Source organism: Struthio camelus, chromosome 3, assembly GCF_040807025.1.
Source record: "Struthio camelus isolate bStrCam1 chromosome 3, bStrCam1.hap1, whole genome shotgun sequence".
Taxonomy (NCBI): Eukaryota; Metazoa; Chordata; class Aves; order Struthioniformes; family Struthionidae; genus Struthio; species Struthio camelus.
Genome location: NC_090944.1, coordinates 110,113,950 through 110,130,857, shown reverse-complemented (window position 1 = coordinate 110,130,857; position 16,908 = coordinate 110,113,950). Strand labels below are relative to the sequence as shown.

Below are 16,908 nucleotides of genomic sequence, written 5' to 3'. Positions count from 1 at the left end.
AAGGGAAGCAATCAGACCATTTTTTTGTAGTAAATAATTTCCTGTGTGTTAATATAAAAAGACTATTAAGTACCACAACAGTTTTTCAGTGGTCTCTTTAAAGACTTCTTAGTAGCAAAAAAATTGGGTGCATATGCAGTATGTGTGGTAGTATGATCTTGATATAAATAACTTATGCTCCTACGATGAAGTTGTTACTGCAAAAATATTTATTGTAAGAACGCTTGCTACTGAGAGCTTCATATGAAATGTTAGGATGATCTTCCTGATGATCAAGTTCTTATTGGAAGTTGGTATATGAGAAGAGAGATTTTTAGTTTGACTGCATAAGTTTAACCAGACAGATCTGCTGTAATTATTTTAGACTGGTTGACTTTGTTTTCTTATAGCAGTCTGTCATCAGAAGGGGTGTCTCCAGTATTCTGCTAGATTGTGAAGCTACCTCACCAAAGGCAGTGTGATTACTATTGATTTTAGGCTGATGACTTAATTGCTCACTGTAAGTGTCCAGAGTCGTGAAGGGTTGCCCTTTCCATATATTTGCATATTTGGCTGCCCTCATGTAAAGTGAGGTTCTATATGACTGACTTGCATGTCAAATCAGGAGTATATCAGCTGGCATTTTGGCATCTAAGGCTTTGAGTTGAATTTCCCAGTCAGTCTCTTATGTTGGTATTTATTTATGAGAGCGTTCATGGTTGTAACCTTCTCCTTGTGAGATGGTCCATTGGGTGTGCTTGGTTTTAGGCATTATGGTTTAAAATAGACTACAAATAGACCTGTGCAAGCTTTCTTGCTAGACTAATGAAATTTGCCATTTAATTCCTGCAAGGCAGTAAGTCTTCATCAGAGGAGGAAAGAACTATTTCCTGGAATAAGTGGATGAGGCTCTTAATTTATCAGGTTTGCCTGAAGTCCTGTGCAAGACGTGCTCTGAGCAGACAGAATCTACACTTGGTGAATCTTTTTAATAGTTTCTATGTATATAGTAGTAGCTTCTTTATGTTTTGAGCTATATCACGCACATCTTATTTTTATGGAACATCTTCTATAGCTATGTATTTCATGGTTGATTCTGATTAGTATACTTGAATATTAGGCTGAAAATCACCTCAAGAGTTCAGGTAACCTACTTTCCTGCGGAGGCAGGATGCAAGTAAACCTAGTTCATTCTTAGAGAAGTGTATCTCTTCCCTAATGAATAATTTCTCAGTTTTTTCTAGGCAGGCTCTCTGCCTAGCCATTTTTATTTCAAAGTAGTTCTTAATATCTTAAAACTCCTTCATGATAAAGCAAACAGTTTCTTATTGTATCTACTTCAGGAAAAGGAAGGGGGACAGTTGATTCATATTTTCAATAAAATAAAACATTATTACAAGGGACAATTATTATGATCCTGGATTTTTTTTCTGCCTTTCTAGCCTTTACTATATTATGACAAAGATTTCAACCAATTTCTTGTAGATCATTTTTTGCTAATTGCTTCTGTCTTCTCTCCAGTTTGTCTGCAACTTTCTAAAGTGTGAAGTCCTTCTTTGCTCTATGTTTATATATACTGATTTAGCACCAAATCTATTAACTGTTTCTTCCCTTACTACGTGGCTTAATTTAAATGTAACAAGACTTAAATGCTTGCTGTGACTTTTTTAGGAACATGTAGATATTTTATTTGAAATCTAGAAAATAAAGTATTCTGATTTATGATTAGAGATGTAATTTGTTTTTTTTTTTTCCTCTTGAAGTAAATGTTCCTCTTCTGCTTGCCCCACTGGAGCTATTTGAAGATGTGTTTTTTTTTTTTCTTGTGGGGGTGATGTGGTGGTCTTTTGTTGTTGTGTGTATTTTTTTTTTTAAATCTAAATCAAGACAGTAAAAACTAGACTAAAAAGTAAACCAGATAAGGGGTTGGTGCATATTTGGAGAAGTCTTGTCTAAATCTGTATTAAAGTGGTTCACACCATTCAAAAGAAGTGTTACTGATGAGCAAAATCGTAGAATCTGTCAAATGGTGGGGATCCTCAGCACTTCGTGGAGTTCCCTGTATGAGGTAATGAGAAGTTTGGATTATCTAGAAGAAAGTCTTTGTTACCACATGAGGTGCCAAAAAAAAAAAAAGGACCCAAAATTTTTTTCATCGCATTGACGAGAGAGATGAAAAGAAATAGCACAAAGTAAGCTATGGATACTGAAAATGTGTTTAGAGGTAATGAGCAGAGCAAGCAAGATGCTTAAACTTCTTTTCTGACCTGGCAACCAACTGTTAAACCAGATGTGGGTTATCCTGACTTTACAGATTTGGTAGGTGCTAGTGCATGGGAGGCCTGCAAACTCCTCGGGATCAGTCATGATGGAATTCTTTCCTAATTCATGTTGGATAAAGGTTACTGTCACTTCCACAACCATGCTCTATGGATTTTATGGGACAATCTTTATTAGCATAATTGGAAGTTGTGGTGTCACGAGTTTCTGAATTCATCAGAGTGAAGTGCCCTGGGATCAATGGATTAAAGTATACATTCCCTGCCAGCCTTGTGGGGTAAATGGTAATTTTGCAGGCCTAGACAGGATGGTCTAGCCTATATTATAGGAGAGGAAGTCAAAGGTCCTTTAAAGCTTGAACATGGATTATTCATGCTTTACCTACAAGCTCTCATTTATTTTGAAGTAGGTCTTCTCTGAGAGTTAAAGAACTTCTAAGTTTCTATGGATTATTTTCTTTCCTTTAAATTACAGGTGATAATAGCTGTCCAAGTAAAACTTGAACCTAAAATCTCATATAAGCATATAAATGTCTTTTAGGGGAGGTAAAAATAGAAACTTTAAATTACTCTTGTCCCTTTGTAATATAACGAATAGAATTCTGTGAAAAGTTTCTTGGGTAAAAGTGGAACTTGCTTTTCCCTCTTTTAATTGTTGACTTTTGCACAAATGCATTATCCTCATGCTTAACAACATGAACTAAAAAGAAGAAAGGCAAGGAAAGGAGAATGGAACCGAAACATTGCTGAGCAAACTTAAGGAGTGGTAGACTTTTAAATAAGATTTTTCTTCTCTGTTTTCCAGATTCAATATTGTATAAACATGGGTGCATTTTTGGATAAACCAAAAACTGAAAAACATAATGCTCATGGTGCAGGGAACGGCTTGCGTTATGGCCTCAGCAGTATGCAGGGATGGAGAGTGGAAATGGAAGATGCTCACACAGCTGTTGTAGGTATTCCCCATGGCTTAGAGGACTGGTCCTTTTTTGCTGTCTATGATGGTCATGCAGGATCTCGTGTTGCAAATTACTGCTCAACACACTTACTAGAACACATCACTAACAATGAAGACTTTAGGGCAACAGAAAAACCTGGATCTGCTCTTGAGCCTTCAGTGGAAAACGTCAAGAGTGGAATCAGAACTGGCTTTTTGAAAATCGATGAGTATATGCGCAATTTCTCAGACCTCAGAAACGGGATGGACAGAAGTGGCTCCACAGCAGTGGGAGTTTTGATTTCCCCTGAGCATATGTACTTTATCAATTGTGGTGATTCACGTGCTGTTCTCTATAGGAATGGACAAGTCTGTTTTTCAACACAAGATCACAAACCTTGCAACCCAAGGGAGAAAGAGCGAATCCAGAACGCAGGAGGCAGTGTAATGATTCAGCGTGTTAATGGTTCATTGGCAGTTTCTCGAGCTTTGGGGGACTATGACTACAAATGTGTTGATGGCAAAGGCCCTACAGAACAACTTGTTTCTCCAGAGCCTGAGGTTTGTGAAATTTTAAGGGCAGAAGAAGATGAATTTATCATCTTGGCTTGTGATGGAATCTGGGATGTAATGAGCAATGAAGAGCTCTGTGAATTTGTTAAGTCTAGACTTGAAGTATCAGATGACCTGGAAAAAGTGTGCAATTGGGTAGTGGACACTTGTTTACATAAGGTATGTATTTGTTTTCCCCAAATAGATGTTCTAAAACTACCTTCTAAGTGTTTAGGTGGGTACAGTGTTGACAGCAGTTCCTGGCCTGCTCTACCCCTTCTCCCTCTTCCTTCCCTCATATTTCTCTACCTATTTGACTGCATATCCTTGCTGAAGATTAAACCACATCATATCATATATTGCGGCTGGAGCAATTACCAAAATAAAGCTTTAGTGTTTTCTCAAAGTTGTAAATGGTTCCAGCTCTACATTTTGTTTCCAAACACAAGTTCTTAAAAATGAATAAAACTACGCACAAGGTTTTTGGTTTAGTTTTTGTTCTTTCAAGTTAGGCAGTGTTTGCATCCTTTATATAAAACCTATGCCTGCACTATTTCCTCCTCAAGGCGTGATTTGTCTGTCACCTGAAGTGGTGTCCCCAGCTCAGTGTTCTAGGTCAGGTGGAGAAGCGCTAACTCTACATCTGAGCTTGCTTGTGCTCCTCAAACTAAGTTCGTTTGGAGCAACTGCAGGTTGGTCTGCAAATGTTTCATAGGCATACCATGAAAAGTGCAGTGTGTTCCTGCTAGTGTGAACAGAGTTCCTTCATTATGTTAAAGATGGAAAATGCCATTTTGAGAAAATATTGAAGTTTAGAATTTTAACACCAAAGGGTAACCCCCTTCTGTTGCTGCCAAATAGCAAGGGTTGTATTTCTACCTCTGCCATACCTTGATCAGTTTAAATGTCATGGCTTTTCTGTTGAAGCACGTGACCAGCCTTGTTAATGGATTGTCACTCTAGTATACTTTCAGTAAGACTGAGCCCTGGCCTTGTGTTTAGTTTCTCAAGATCAGATAATGGACATTGCAGTGTGTGACAAGATGAGAATGTCGTCATCTACATTCTGTGTGAATTGTACTGCATAGTATTTATTAACTGCTGTTATAAGGTAGGCATCACCATACATTTGCTATGGAAGAAAACTGAGAATAAATCCTAAGTACTTGTGAAGGGATTTATTCTTCTAACATCCTCCTTCGTTTCTTCAGGAGAATGAATTGTGGTGGTGGATGGTAAGACCTCTCCAGTAGGTCAGATACAATATGCAATGACCAGTGACGCTTAAATTTCTGTGTTAGTTTGGATAATGTTCTGTTTACATAATGATTGTTATAAAGTTTTCAAACTTAGTGCAAGAAGAGAGAATTTCACAGAACTCTCCCCCCTGCCCGCCCCCAAGATCTTAATTTCAAACCAGTAATATTGCATTGCTACTAAAATCTTCTATAACCCTTCCACGTGAAGTCGAGAGTTTCAACTAAGGTTCTGCTGCATCTCCTCACAGGAGGATCAGACAGTGTGGATAAGAGCCTTGATGTCTTTTCAAATTCACATATGGATTATAATTTTGCAAATTAAACTTGAGCAGAGAAATAGTATTGGAGTTTACTAGTGGAGCCTTTTAATACATGAAAAAGCTGTTTGTTTGATGTTGAGCGCATGGCAGTCTGTAAGGTCAGTTTTGCCATACTAAATGAATTCATATTTTGCAACTTACTTCCATTGAGGTGCTAGGTATGACTCAGGTGCATTCTGAACAGACTTGTAATGATATATAATCAAACTGAAACAAATTAGGAGGTAGAGTTAGTTCTTTCAGTAGTCTAAATCTAAAATAAACGTTCTGCATTTCATTTTGCAGCATCAGTTGGTTTTTAATTAGGCTCTGGGTAGCAGTAAATAACTCCTTAATCTATTATCTGTTTTCTTAATGTTATTTTTAAACAGTTGGCATATAAAAACAATAAGTTCATTAAATATATTAAACTTTAAGACTTAAAATGTATGATAAAATCAGTAAAATTAACTTTAACCAGCAGTTTAGTTGAAACTAGTGTTATAAATAAGAGAGTCTTATTAATGAAAATACAGTTTTATAGCTAAGTTGATTTTTCCCAGATAAATTGGTAGTACTGTGCTTGGAAGAAGTGAAAATGTAATTAATAACAAGGACAGAAAAGGAAAGATAAGACTAAAGATCCTAATTTTTTTTTTTTTTTTCCTTTTTCATATAGGGAAGTCGTGATAACATGAGTATTGTACTAGTTTGTTTTTCAAATGCTCCTAAGGTCTCAGATGAGGCAGTGAAAAAAGATGCCGAGTTGGATAAGCACTTGGAATCACGGGTTGAAGGTAAGAAATTCATTTTGTTCATTAGAAATGCTGTTGTCTCTTGATCATAAAAGCAAACAAAAACCCCTGAAAGCCATCGAAACTTTATATACTGGATCAGATTCAGGCCTGGTTGCAACTCTGAATTTTTATGTATTTGGGAGAAATGTTTTAGCCATGTGGTTAGCTTATCCTTGTATACCACAAGCATTTTCTTAATGTAAGCTTTAGGTTAGCACTTCTGTCCTTACAAGACAAAGTGCAACCACTGGCCTTGAGGAGGGTTGTTATCAGCTAATTAAATTGTGATACTGTTAACATCTTGCTTACAAAATATGGTTAAAAGAGATGCTTGTGATACATACTCCCTTGTTTTTGTGGAAGTTTGACAAAAAGGGAAAAAAAGCTATCCTGTTCTGCATGAAGGGGAAATTTATTCATCTAATTATCCAAGCATTTTTAACTTTGACTTCTTGTATTTAACACATCTTTGAGCTAATTTGCCACTGTGGACTTTTTAAAATGTATTTTTTTCTGAAACTTAGTGAAGTAAATGTAAATGATGAGAATATATATGAGTGCAAGAGCCTTAAAGTATTCTTTCAGATTCTGAATGCATACCAAGTGTAAAATGTTATATCTATGAGAAGAATCACCTAACCATCTAGAATTTTTGTGGAGGACTAAACTTAATTCCTGACCGTTCTGTTTAGTCACTGATTTTATTACTCTTTGTATTCATCCAAAAATACAACTTCTTCCCTTCAGCAGAAACAGTTGGAGGAAAGGTATCTTGACTGAGAATGAAAGGTTTGCTCTGGTGTTTTTATTCCTATTCTGCAGTATCCTTAATGTCTGAAAAAAACAATGTGTGAAGCAGATGCTGTTGCTTCTAATTTAAAATTGTCCATCGTGTATTGAGGCTCTTCTAAGGACCGACGAGGCATGTATATGTAGTGGCCTCTGAATCTCTTCTCTCTTTGATTCATGTAGTGATCCAGGTGCAGCTCAGAGTTTTGGTGGAGTTGACTGAAGCTCAGTGTTGATACTGTATGTTTGCCTTTTTTATAGGATTGATCACATGGTGGCACAAGTCTTTAAAGAAGCAACCGGGCATGAAAGGGGGGCTGCTCTTGGAGTAGGTTGTCTTGCTGTTATGAATGTTGCTAGGGTAGGACTGTACAACAGCATCATTAGAGAGAAGCAGTCTTCGGAAGTTTTGAAAGTCTTAGTATGATCCTTTAAAACTTCTTTAATCTCCTGAGAGGACTAATGAAGTGTCACTCATTTACTTAATGATGATGAAGTTCATTGGATCTATCAGTTACAGCAACAGTATTCAGGGAATTGGAAGGGCTTACTGAAGAGCAAGTTGGCTGAGAGAGAACTGAGATATTTCTGAACCCTTTTTTGATTTGTTTCAGGTCTAGAATAGATTATTCTGACCGCTATATCCAAACTTAGTTAAGTTGCATGCAGAGCTGGTCCCTTTGTAGATGGGGAGTGAGTCATGCAGCCTTCTTAGATGTCTTTGTAGCTTTTTGCCACATGCCAAGGCCAGTGTTTCAGCGTTAGACTAAATTTTGCTGTCCTGACAATGCTTTTCTGTGTTCATATTGAAAAATACAGCACTGGCAGTCTGCGGGACTGTTCAACTGGCATATGTAAACAACGTTGCTGAAAGTAATCTTAAATCTTAAATTTGGTTCCCAGGACACATGGAACATTGCAGGTCAGAACCAGCAAGAAGCCATCTCCGTCTTGAGACTATATTGAAATCCTAATGGCTTAAACCACAGCTGGGGCCATTGGCAGCCTGAGCTGGAGCCTTTTTTATGAAGGGAGGCATGACTGGCTAAATGTTCTCAATTTGGGTCCTGAAACTTTCCAGGCACCCAAGCATGGTGTGTATAATCTGTTGTTGAGGTAAAATACTTATTTTTCTTTCTTAGGACTATTTGATGAGAAGTATCAATATAGGACTCCAACACTGTCACATAGTAGATAGATTTAGATAGATTCCATTTCTGTTTTTTGTTGGTTTTGGTTTATTTGAATATCTGTGAGAACTAGTGGCTTTTTAACATGCAGCAATGGATGCTTACAGTACTGTTTGGTCATGCTTTTATTGCAAAGTAGTTCATATCCAAATAAAAAGGGCTAGATAGAATGAGATGTAATTCTGCACTGTAGATCTGAGAGGATCAGGAATCTTTTGAGAGTGTATTTAAAAGAAAAATAAAAAAGCATACAGCTAACCATTCATAACTTTACTTAATACTAAGTGTAAAAAAAAAAAAAAAAAAAAGACTATTGGAACATACAGCGTAACCTGATTGCCACAGGGGGCGGGGTGGAATTAAGTCAGTTTTGACATTTTAGTATCAGAAATCCTCCAACTTATTTTAATGCCATAAATGACATTTATTGTAGATACTTTGTTGTTTAATTTCTCATTTGTGTGAAACAACTGAGAAAATCACTTGTACTCTTGGCCTGGATGTATGTATTACATTTTTTTTAAGTTCTTGTGTAACCGAGTGAAATAAATGAATTTAGATTTTGTTTTCCCTGTTTGTGTTACTGTCTCAGTAATCTAGACAATTGAGGAAACTGGCATAACAAACCTTAACTTTTAAATGTATAAAAGATGGCATTCAGGCCACGATACAGCAAGGTATCTCTGAACATGGACATGTTTGTGCATGTGGGTTTTTTTTTTCTTCATTTTCTTGTTTAAATAGGATCTAAACTGGGTACCTGAAATGGCATGCATGTTTGTTTCTGTTGAGATTAGTGGGGAGCTAATGGTCACTTGAAATGCTAACTCTAGGCATGTTTCTCAACTTGGCTTACATCCCAGGCTTCCTAGATGACACTGGTTGAGATAAATACCTATTATCTGCCTATGTCTGAGTGAGTACACAAGCTGTTAATAGATTCTGGGAGAAAGCCAGAAACAGTTACCTCCACTGTCAGCAGTTACGTGCCCACAGAATGGTTATGAGTTGGCATTCTTAGGTTCTTGGTGTCCTCTCAATGAGTGAATAGGTGAAAAATATATAGAGCTGTTGCATGTTTATTGCTTTTGTAAGTGAAAAGGTTATTAGAGGACTGTCAAATAACTTCTAGTTGGATTGACTGAATTAAGTGAGGAAATGATATAGGAAGCGCTATTTAAAAGTAACAATTCAGTGTTGTGACGTACTTGAGTTACCTCTTCAACCCAATGGTATTGCTTCTTAGCAGAAACATGTTTTACCTGTGTTGTCACACTTTAACAAATGCTACACACACAAAAAACTTAGCGGAGAGTTTGAGAGTTACTCAGTGTAACTCAAGATGATTGCTAAGCTTAAGTACTCAACAGAAATGTGTTGCTTCAAAGCTTGTCACTGTTGTTACTTCAGCTGTTCTTAATTTTTGCTACATGAGTTCCCAGTGTCATTCTTTGTTCTGCTAATTGGATAGAGTGCATGACCTTTAAATGTCAAGTATTCAACAAGGAATGAGTGTTAGCATATTTGAGGAAATTCTACCAAGAATTGAAGAAAACAAAGAAAATGGAGAATTCAGAACTTGAAGTATACCCTTCTAGTTTTCTTAAAAAAAAAAAAAAAAAATTTGCATTCCTAATAAATTGTATGAAACTGACAGCTTGACACAATGCTTTCTTAATTTAAATAAATAGTAAATTTTTGTCCAAGGAGTTGCTGGACTGGAGTTTTCACATTATGTTTGTGTCTAAAGTATTATTAGGTCAGAAATGATGCATAGAAGCTTGAAGAAAATCTTTCAAACTGCTCAGTAGCATAGGAAAGAATTTAGAAAGTCATTGGATTCTAAATAAATTAGTCTGATTTTAAAGTTTTACATGGTGAGCAGAAATGTTCTCATAGAAAAGCACGATCGCAAATATTGTAGTAACAAAGAAAAGTTTTGGAAGGGTGGAGCATCGTGCTGATCAGGAAGGGACTGACTGCCTTAATCAGTTTTGCATCCATCCATCTAAGCGTAGTCTGGAAAGCAGTGCATAAAAGGGCAATGCCTGAAAGATTGAACTGCCTTTAATTCTAAAAACTAAACTGGTAGATAAGTTGTGATTGTTGATAGTATGGGTTTCTGCTGCTTTTCAACAGACAAATTCTATTTCTTGGATTCGTTCTGAATATAGTTTATGCCTCTAGGATAGCCTTGTTCAGGGAGGCATATTCATACATCTTACTCATAGTTCTGACTTGTTTTGAAGCTCTGAACCTGGTAGGTTAGGCAGAAACTCTGTGCTAAGTTCACGTTCAGGTACCTATGTTCACTTGCAGCAAGTGGCTCTATAATGAGTATCTGTAGTAGATTTACAGATGTTTAAAAGGTCAGACTAGAAGACAGTTTCTTTCAAAAGGAAAATAACTGACTTTGTTCCCCTTATAGTATGCAATAATGTTTCTTTCTCTATTAAAGAATTAACAGCTCACAAGTTGTGCAAAGTTGAATAATAGCCAATAAGAATAATTTTTATTTATGTCTGTAGTAAAAACATTCCGAAAAAATCGGCCTTTCCTTGAACTGTTGAACTGCAGAAATGGAGGCCCAATGAAAAAACACAAGCTATGAGTTCTTAGATGCTCTTATTTCTCAATAAATGATTTTAAATCAGAGTAACGTTTGTATTTTATATTAAATCATTTGGGACTTTCTGAAGCAATTTTAGTTTGATATACAGTATTCGTTCTTAATGAACATTTGCTGTTTGGCAAGTTTTTTTTTTTTTTTCTTGTGGGCCTTAAATTTCAAGCTGAGTTGGACTATCCTATCAAACCTTTAAGACTTTTTTTTTTTTTCAGTACTACACTTGGGCATCTTAAGCTTTGGCTTACAAGGGCTTTGTCTGAGGCATAAGGTAGTCTTCTGTCAAAATTTCTTAGTGTTCAAAAGCATTTTTATACTTAAACATTTAATTTTTTGCAGTCTACTTTTGAGTCTTACAGAATTAAATTTAGGGCTTAAGAGTAGATCCTGTGTGTTAGTGAATGATTTGACTTCAGTAGTTTCATAATGTATTTTTAAAGTTCTTTAAAACAAACCTCCAAACTTGCCAAGTGATAGTCTATGTGGATTTGTAATAAAGAGTAGTATACCCAAACTCTTAAGCTAGTTTGGATCTTGACATTGACAGAATGTGTATAACTGCATGCCAAAGTTGGAAACTACAAGAATGTTCTGAAATATTTATGAGGTTGTAGTCAATGGCTTGTGGTCAAATCATTTATGACAGTGGATATAGTGATACTTTGTTTTTTTGAGTTGCTTAATTGGCTAATTTTCAAAATATTACAGGTGTCTTGAACAATATTAAGCCATAGTAGGTCCAGAAGTCAGGCTTTTTTTATTGCCACTTTCAAATGCTACTTTGTGTTCTGTTTACTTACCTGTTTTTTTAGAGATCCACTGATAGGTCAAAGGGAGAGAAAATTAGGCGTAAATCAGTTCTCCTGGCATGTTTCAGTTTATTTGAAAGGATCCATCAGAGGGGGAGATTTAAAGCAAACAAAAAAAAACCCAACTCCCAAATCCTCTAAACACAATTGCTCTATGTAGATTGAAATAGTTGTAACTAATTCCATACAGTAGTAGATGAGTACTCAGTACAGTGAGTTGGATAGTGTATTTTTATATGTGGAATATGCACAGTACATAAAACTGTTCTGGGGCATTGGAGTCAGACCAGAGAAAAGTGGTGTTGTCTTTCCCATGTCATAATCTTGTAGCTAGACATCAGCAGAGATGTTTGAAAGTAGAAAGCTGTTGCAGTACTATCTGGTTGGGGATCTATATTTGGGAAAATATCTGCTTTGATATGAAATTTGAGTAAAAATTTGTCTGAATTCTCAGAACGATTGTCCATCTTAGAGTTAAGTGTTAGGCTTTTAACTGAAAGTACTTTGAAAGTAAAGTAGCGGATTTTATTTAATAGGGGACTTTTCATGGATTTCATGTACAGGAATATCAGGAAATGATTCTTCATATGTCTAACTTTGTTGTATTAGCAATACAGGGGTAAAAGTTCCTGCAATCGTGTTTTTCGCACATTAGGGGAAAAAATTTTAATCACAGGATTTGTCTTAGTGTAGCAGAGAGAAGTGAAGATCTTGTAAATTCATACACATCTGTGGTTCAAACACCTCTGAGGATGTGAGGATTTTTTTTGAATTCTGAAACCATGTGGTTTCCTTCTGTAGTGACCTTTGTCAAGCAAGTCCACAGCATGTATGTGTTAACTAATGTGTAATGAAAAAAGGTCATGTTTGGTCATTTACTTTATACTTGGGTTTTCTATTAAGCTGTTCTTGGCAGAAGGGAAATGTGTTTTTCTTACTACATACTATGTATGAAATTATTCATGCTAGCAACAGGGAAGGAAACAGCAGATGGTCAGGTTCACCAGCGCTACTAATGAAGATTCAGTATGCTTGAAAAATTGAGCGAAGTTGCTCTTGGTCCAGTTCAGATCTCTCTAGGACATAAAGTAAAAGATTCCAGTACAAAGAAATGTACATTTAATTCAGTTGTAACTATTTAAATTCCTCTTTAAGAAAATACAGAAATCTTGTGCTTGCATTAATATTTAGCCATTGATTATTTCTACATCCTCTTTTCTTATTAATTCAGTGCTATTTGTCCACTTTTAGTACATACCCACAGCACATCAAGTTCTGTATGAAAAGCGGTATAAGCATAAGACGCTTCCTATCAGATGTAACTCAGCAAAATTAAATTATGCTGATAAGCAGTCTGCTTTTTACTAGGTAGAACTGCACAAAAGGAGGAAATCTGTAAGAGGACTTGTGACTGATTTATGCCTGAAAAATTAAGTGTGTGAACGTGTATGGGAAAATAGCGGTCAAAGTCTTAAGAGCTTAAGAATCAAGCACAAAAAACTTAGCTGTCACTTTCTGCATTAGCCATAATTTATTCTCAGTGGGTGTGTGCACATTAGTATACACAAAAATTGTCATGGAAGAACATGTAATTGCTTTTAGTAGAATTCCTGGCTTGCTGATTGCAGAGATTGTATGGTGCTGACTTAAAATTGTAGCCTGGAAGCCTGATGCTGTATTTGATGCAGGTTAGCCAAGCCCTTCCAAAGCCAGAATCTCTTTTGGTGGGCCTTCCTACAGATCTGTCCCATAAGCAAGTGCCCAGCAAGTACTTTGTTCTCAGTAGCCCCAAGAGAAGCCTGCTTATCATTTGCTTCATAGATAGGTAATGGAGATCAAGGGAAGATAAATACCAGGAAACTTGGGGTGCAGTGTTCTACACAGGTGACATGTTTTTTTCCTAACTTCAGAAACTCAAGCTGTAGCTTGTAATTTAATTACAGATTTTGAATCAGGCACCCAGAAATGGCAGATTTACCATTTCAATTTTTAGGATAATACTTGGGAGAACTCTTTCTTCTCAATTCCTTTTTGTGACTCAAACCAAAAAAAATCTCATCTGACATAATCTCTACAGGAAATTTATAGATAACTTAGAACTTTTTTCTACCGTAGAAGTTGAATGACTTGAGGCTGATGACTGGAAGCTGATGACGTTTTATGCCTATGCATGTGTATAGAACTGTTACTTGCCTTACAGCAGCTTTGAGGAGTAAGAACATGTGAAGATTGGCTTCATAGTCGAAGCAATTTTTTCCAAGACAGAAAAAGTTACTGCCACTGGTTTTGTGTGATAATAAAAAAATTTGAGCTGTAGAGAAGTGAACTTCTGCTTTGAAAATAGACAACCATATTATCAAATATTGGTTGTGACAGTGCTGTATTCTGTTTTGGTCACTGGAGTGGCAGTCAGTTGCTATACATGCCTTTTATTGCATGATAGTCCTAGTGTTTATTGACTAGAGATTCAGGACTTTGAGACTATGAAGTGTTATTCACAATACGATATGCCAGTCAATTTCTGGGAAGCGTTGGCTTTATGGCACGTGATTTGTGAGTATGTGCTGCAGTGCAATGGGAAGGTACTTGAAACAGGCTCCCAGCTGTCATCTTTCTGGGAGAGAACGTGCTATTGTCTCCAGAGTATTTCATCCAGCTGACAATCTGCTTCTGAGTTTCTTCAAGTTGCTAGAAGCGTGCTGGAAAGGCAGGCTATGAATTTGAGTAACTGTTCCACCATGCAAATGTTGTTTACCTGTAATATAAAGAATGTTCTCCTGTTTACATGTGACTTTTTATGCATGATGTCTCTGGGTAAAACATGATAGTATCTTGTATTTTAGTGTCTAAAGGAAAAGGTGATTTTAATTAAGTAATCTGAGGACCTCTTCTGTTTTTGAATTAGAAATTATGGAAAAATCGGGTGAAGAAGGAATGCCTGATCTTGCTCATGTCATTCGCATTTTATCTGCGGAGAATATCCCTAATTTACCACCAGGAGGTGGTTTAGCTGGCAAGTGAGTACAGTCCTGACGTTACTTACAACTGTTTTATTTACCGAAATAAATACTTAAATATTTTAAAGCTTTGTCATTGCAAGAGGTGAACTCAAGTTAATTAAAGCTGTTTTTCTGTATTTTAAGCTAGTTTACCTTTTGTATTACTTTTCTGTCCTCCGTTCCCAAAGGGTAAGAGGAAACAGATTGATTACGTTCTGGTACATAAAGTACCAGTTTACTCTTTCCATATGGCCATTCTAAAAGATATAAAAATGTTTGGCTTTTTACTGCTTTACATTTGTTAAGGATTACCAATAATGTAATAGGGATCATAGCAAAGTATCAATTTAGACAATGCTCTTGATGTCGTTGTTCTCCTCTTCCCTCCCTCCAATGTCCATTATATTTTTGGATCAATGCCTGTTTGCCTAGTTTGCGTTGTCATAGGAAAATTACTCTTGTTGTTGTTATTTAGTCTTAAACTGAACACTAGAGAAGCAGGAATATTAAAGGTTGGGATATGTATCTTAAAATTCAGATTAAGTGCTCACTCAAAGTCAGAAATTACACTTTTCTGGGGAGGCTTATGGTGGTGTTTTAACAACCCATAAATCCTGTTTGTTGAAATCATTACGTGAGGGTTGTATAGGCGGTTTTTAACCTAAAGCTCCTCGAACAGAGATCCATTGTCCCTCTCAGGCGCAAGCCATGCTGCTTGTAGAATCTCCACCCCCTCCCCCCCCACCCCAAATTTAAGTCCTGTCCTCTGAGTATTTGGGTATGCATACATTTTAAACACTGCTTTCTGTGATATATTTTCTAGCCTCAAAAGAACCTGTACATTCTGGGCCTTTTTCTCCACTTGTGGGCATTCCAGACATTCAGAGAAGGTGTGGTGTGTGTATTCTTCCTAGTCCCTCCCAACTGCTGACAGAGTTGGAGCATCTCCTCTTCTTGCTCATTAACTGCATCATGTTCTGCTTAGTTTTTTTTTGAACTTTTGCATATAAATTCTACTTACACTCATTTGTGGTGACCCAAATTACTACTTCTCTTTTTAATGAACTTGGGTTCGGGGTTTGTCTTGAAAGTGTCAGCTCTGCTTTGGTTACTTGATTGTGATATGCTATCCTCTTAAAGGTTGGCTCTTCAGAGACTGACTTCTGGCCTGACTCGTATCCTGGTGTAACGTCAAATTTTGCCAGAAGAAGGGTCACTTCTTGCAGAAGAGACAAAAAAACTTCTGAGCCATCTTTTCATTTGGTCATTAATAGTTCCACTTAAAGTCTTGCTGCTGAATTCTCCTTTAAAGGAAAATACAAATAAATTTGCTGTACAAAGGAAGCAATTGTGCAATGAATCACAAAGATGGGAAAATTCCTAAGGGACCTGAGCATGAAGTATGACTTACACCCTCTGCAATGGCTATCTGCTGCTTCCATGGTCACCTTGCTTGGACTGTCCAGCTGATTTGTATTACATTGGTATGAGGTACCCTTGTGCTCCATAGTGCAGACAATTAGTCAATATTGTGCCAGTGCACCGTCATTAAATGTGGAATTGCCTAGAGAGAGCCCTCTCCTGTATTTTCTGTATAAAGGTTCGGTTTCTTTCCTCTAGAAAGTCTTCCTTCAGTGCTGGTGGATCCCATGCTACATAACTGTTCTAGACTTTTTATTTTTTCTTTAGCTGATATACCCTTAGAGCAGCTGTATTCTTTAGTGACTTCTCACGTCAGGCTTTACTTCTGGAGTTGTCACTACCAAGTTAATTGTGATGCATGCCTATTCAGCCTGATGGAACTCAGTGTTGTATGGAGACCCTTTCTTCTAATTTTTAGGTGTATCTGATTCTGGAATAGATGCTAACGTTTCTTCAGTCTAACTCTTCCTTCTCGGTGACACCTGCTACCACAAAGAAAGGAGGCTAGAGTTTCTGTGTTATGGAAAGACTATAACTGATGGAACCACTTGGGAAGTCTGAGGGTTGCAGCAAGGAGTGTTGTTTTAGGATAGTCATAACGATTATAGAATTGACTGTGCCGCTGGAAGTGTCAGAAGCTCGTAAAGCATAAGGGAAGACCTTGCTGAATGCTGATACTTTGTACCTGATTCTAGTGACCCTGAGAAGAAAGGAATTTCATGTTAGTTCTCTAGTATGTGCAAGAAAACGAAGAGTGTTTTTCAATAATTCAAATTCAAAACAAGGACTCTATCAGTAATACTTTCAGAAGTGGGACTGAGTAATGGAAGTGTCATGTAAGATGAGCCTGCACTGTGAATATGTTTGTTTCCTCATAAGTCATGACCATCACTAATTTAGTCTAGTGCAACAAGGGTTTCAGTCCTTTCATATCAAACATGGCAGGATATAGAGATCCCTTATTTGGGCAA

The 16,908-nt window shown here is 36.8% G+C and overlaps 1 protein-coding gene across 8 annotated transcripts in view; it reads left to right on the top strand.

The window, feature by feature from the left end:
• Positions 1-16,908, top strand: part of PPM1B (protein phosphatase, Mg2+/Mn2+ dependent 1B) — a 72,613-nt gene that overhangs the window by 43,954 nt on the left and 11,751 nt on the right. For all 8 annotated transcript variants that reach the window (XM_068939654.1, XM_068939655.1, XM_068939653.1 and 5 more), the window contains exons 3-5: positions 3,064-3,927; positions 5,985-6,102; positions 14,422-14,533. In XM_068939654.1, coding sequence (XP_068795755.1) covers positions 3,082-3,927; positions 5,985-6,102; positions 14,422-14,533 — 1,076 coding nt within the window. In that variant the 5' untranslated portion in view covers positions 3,064-3,081. The remainder of the gene's footprint in view (positions 1-3,063; positions 3,928-5,984; positions 6,103-14,421; positions 14,534-16,908) is intronic.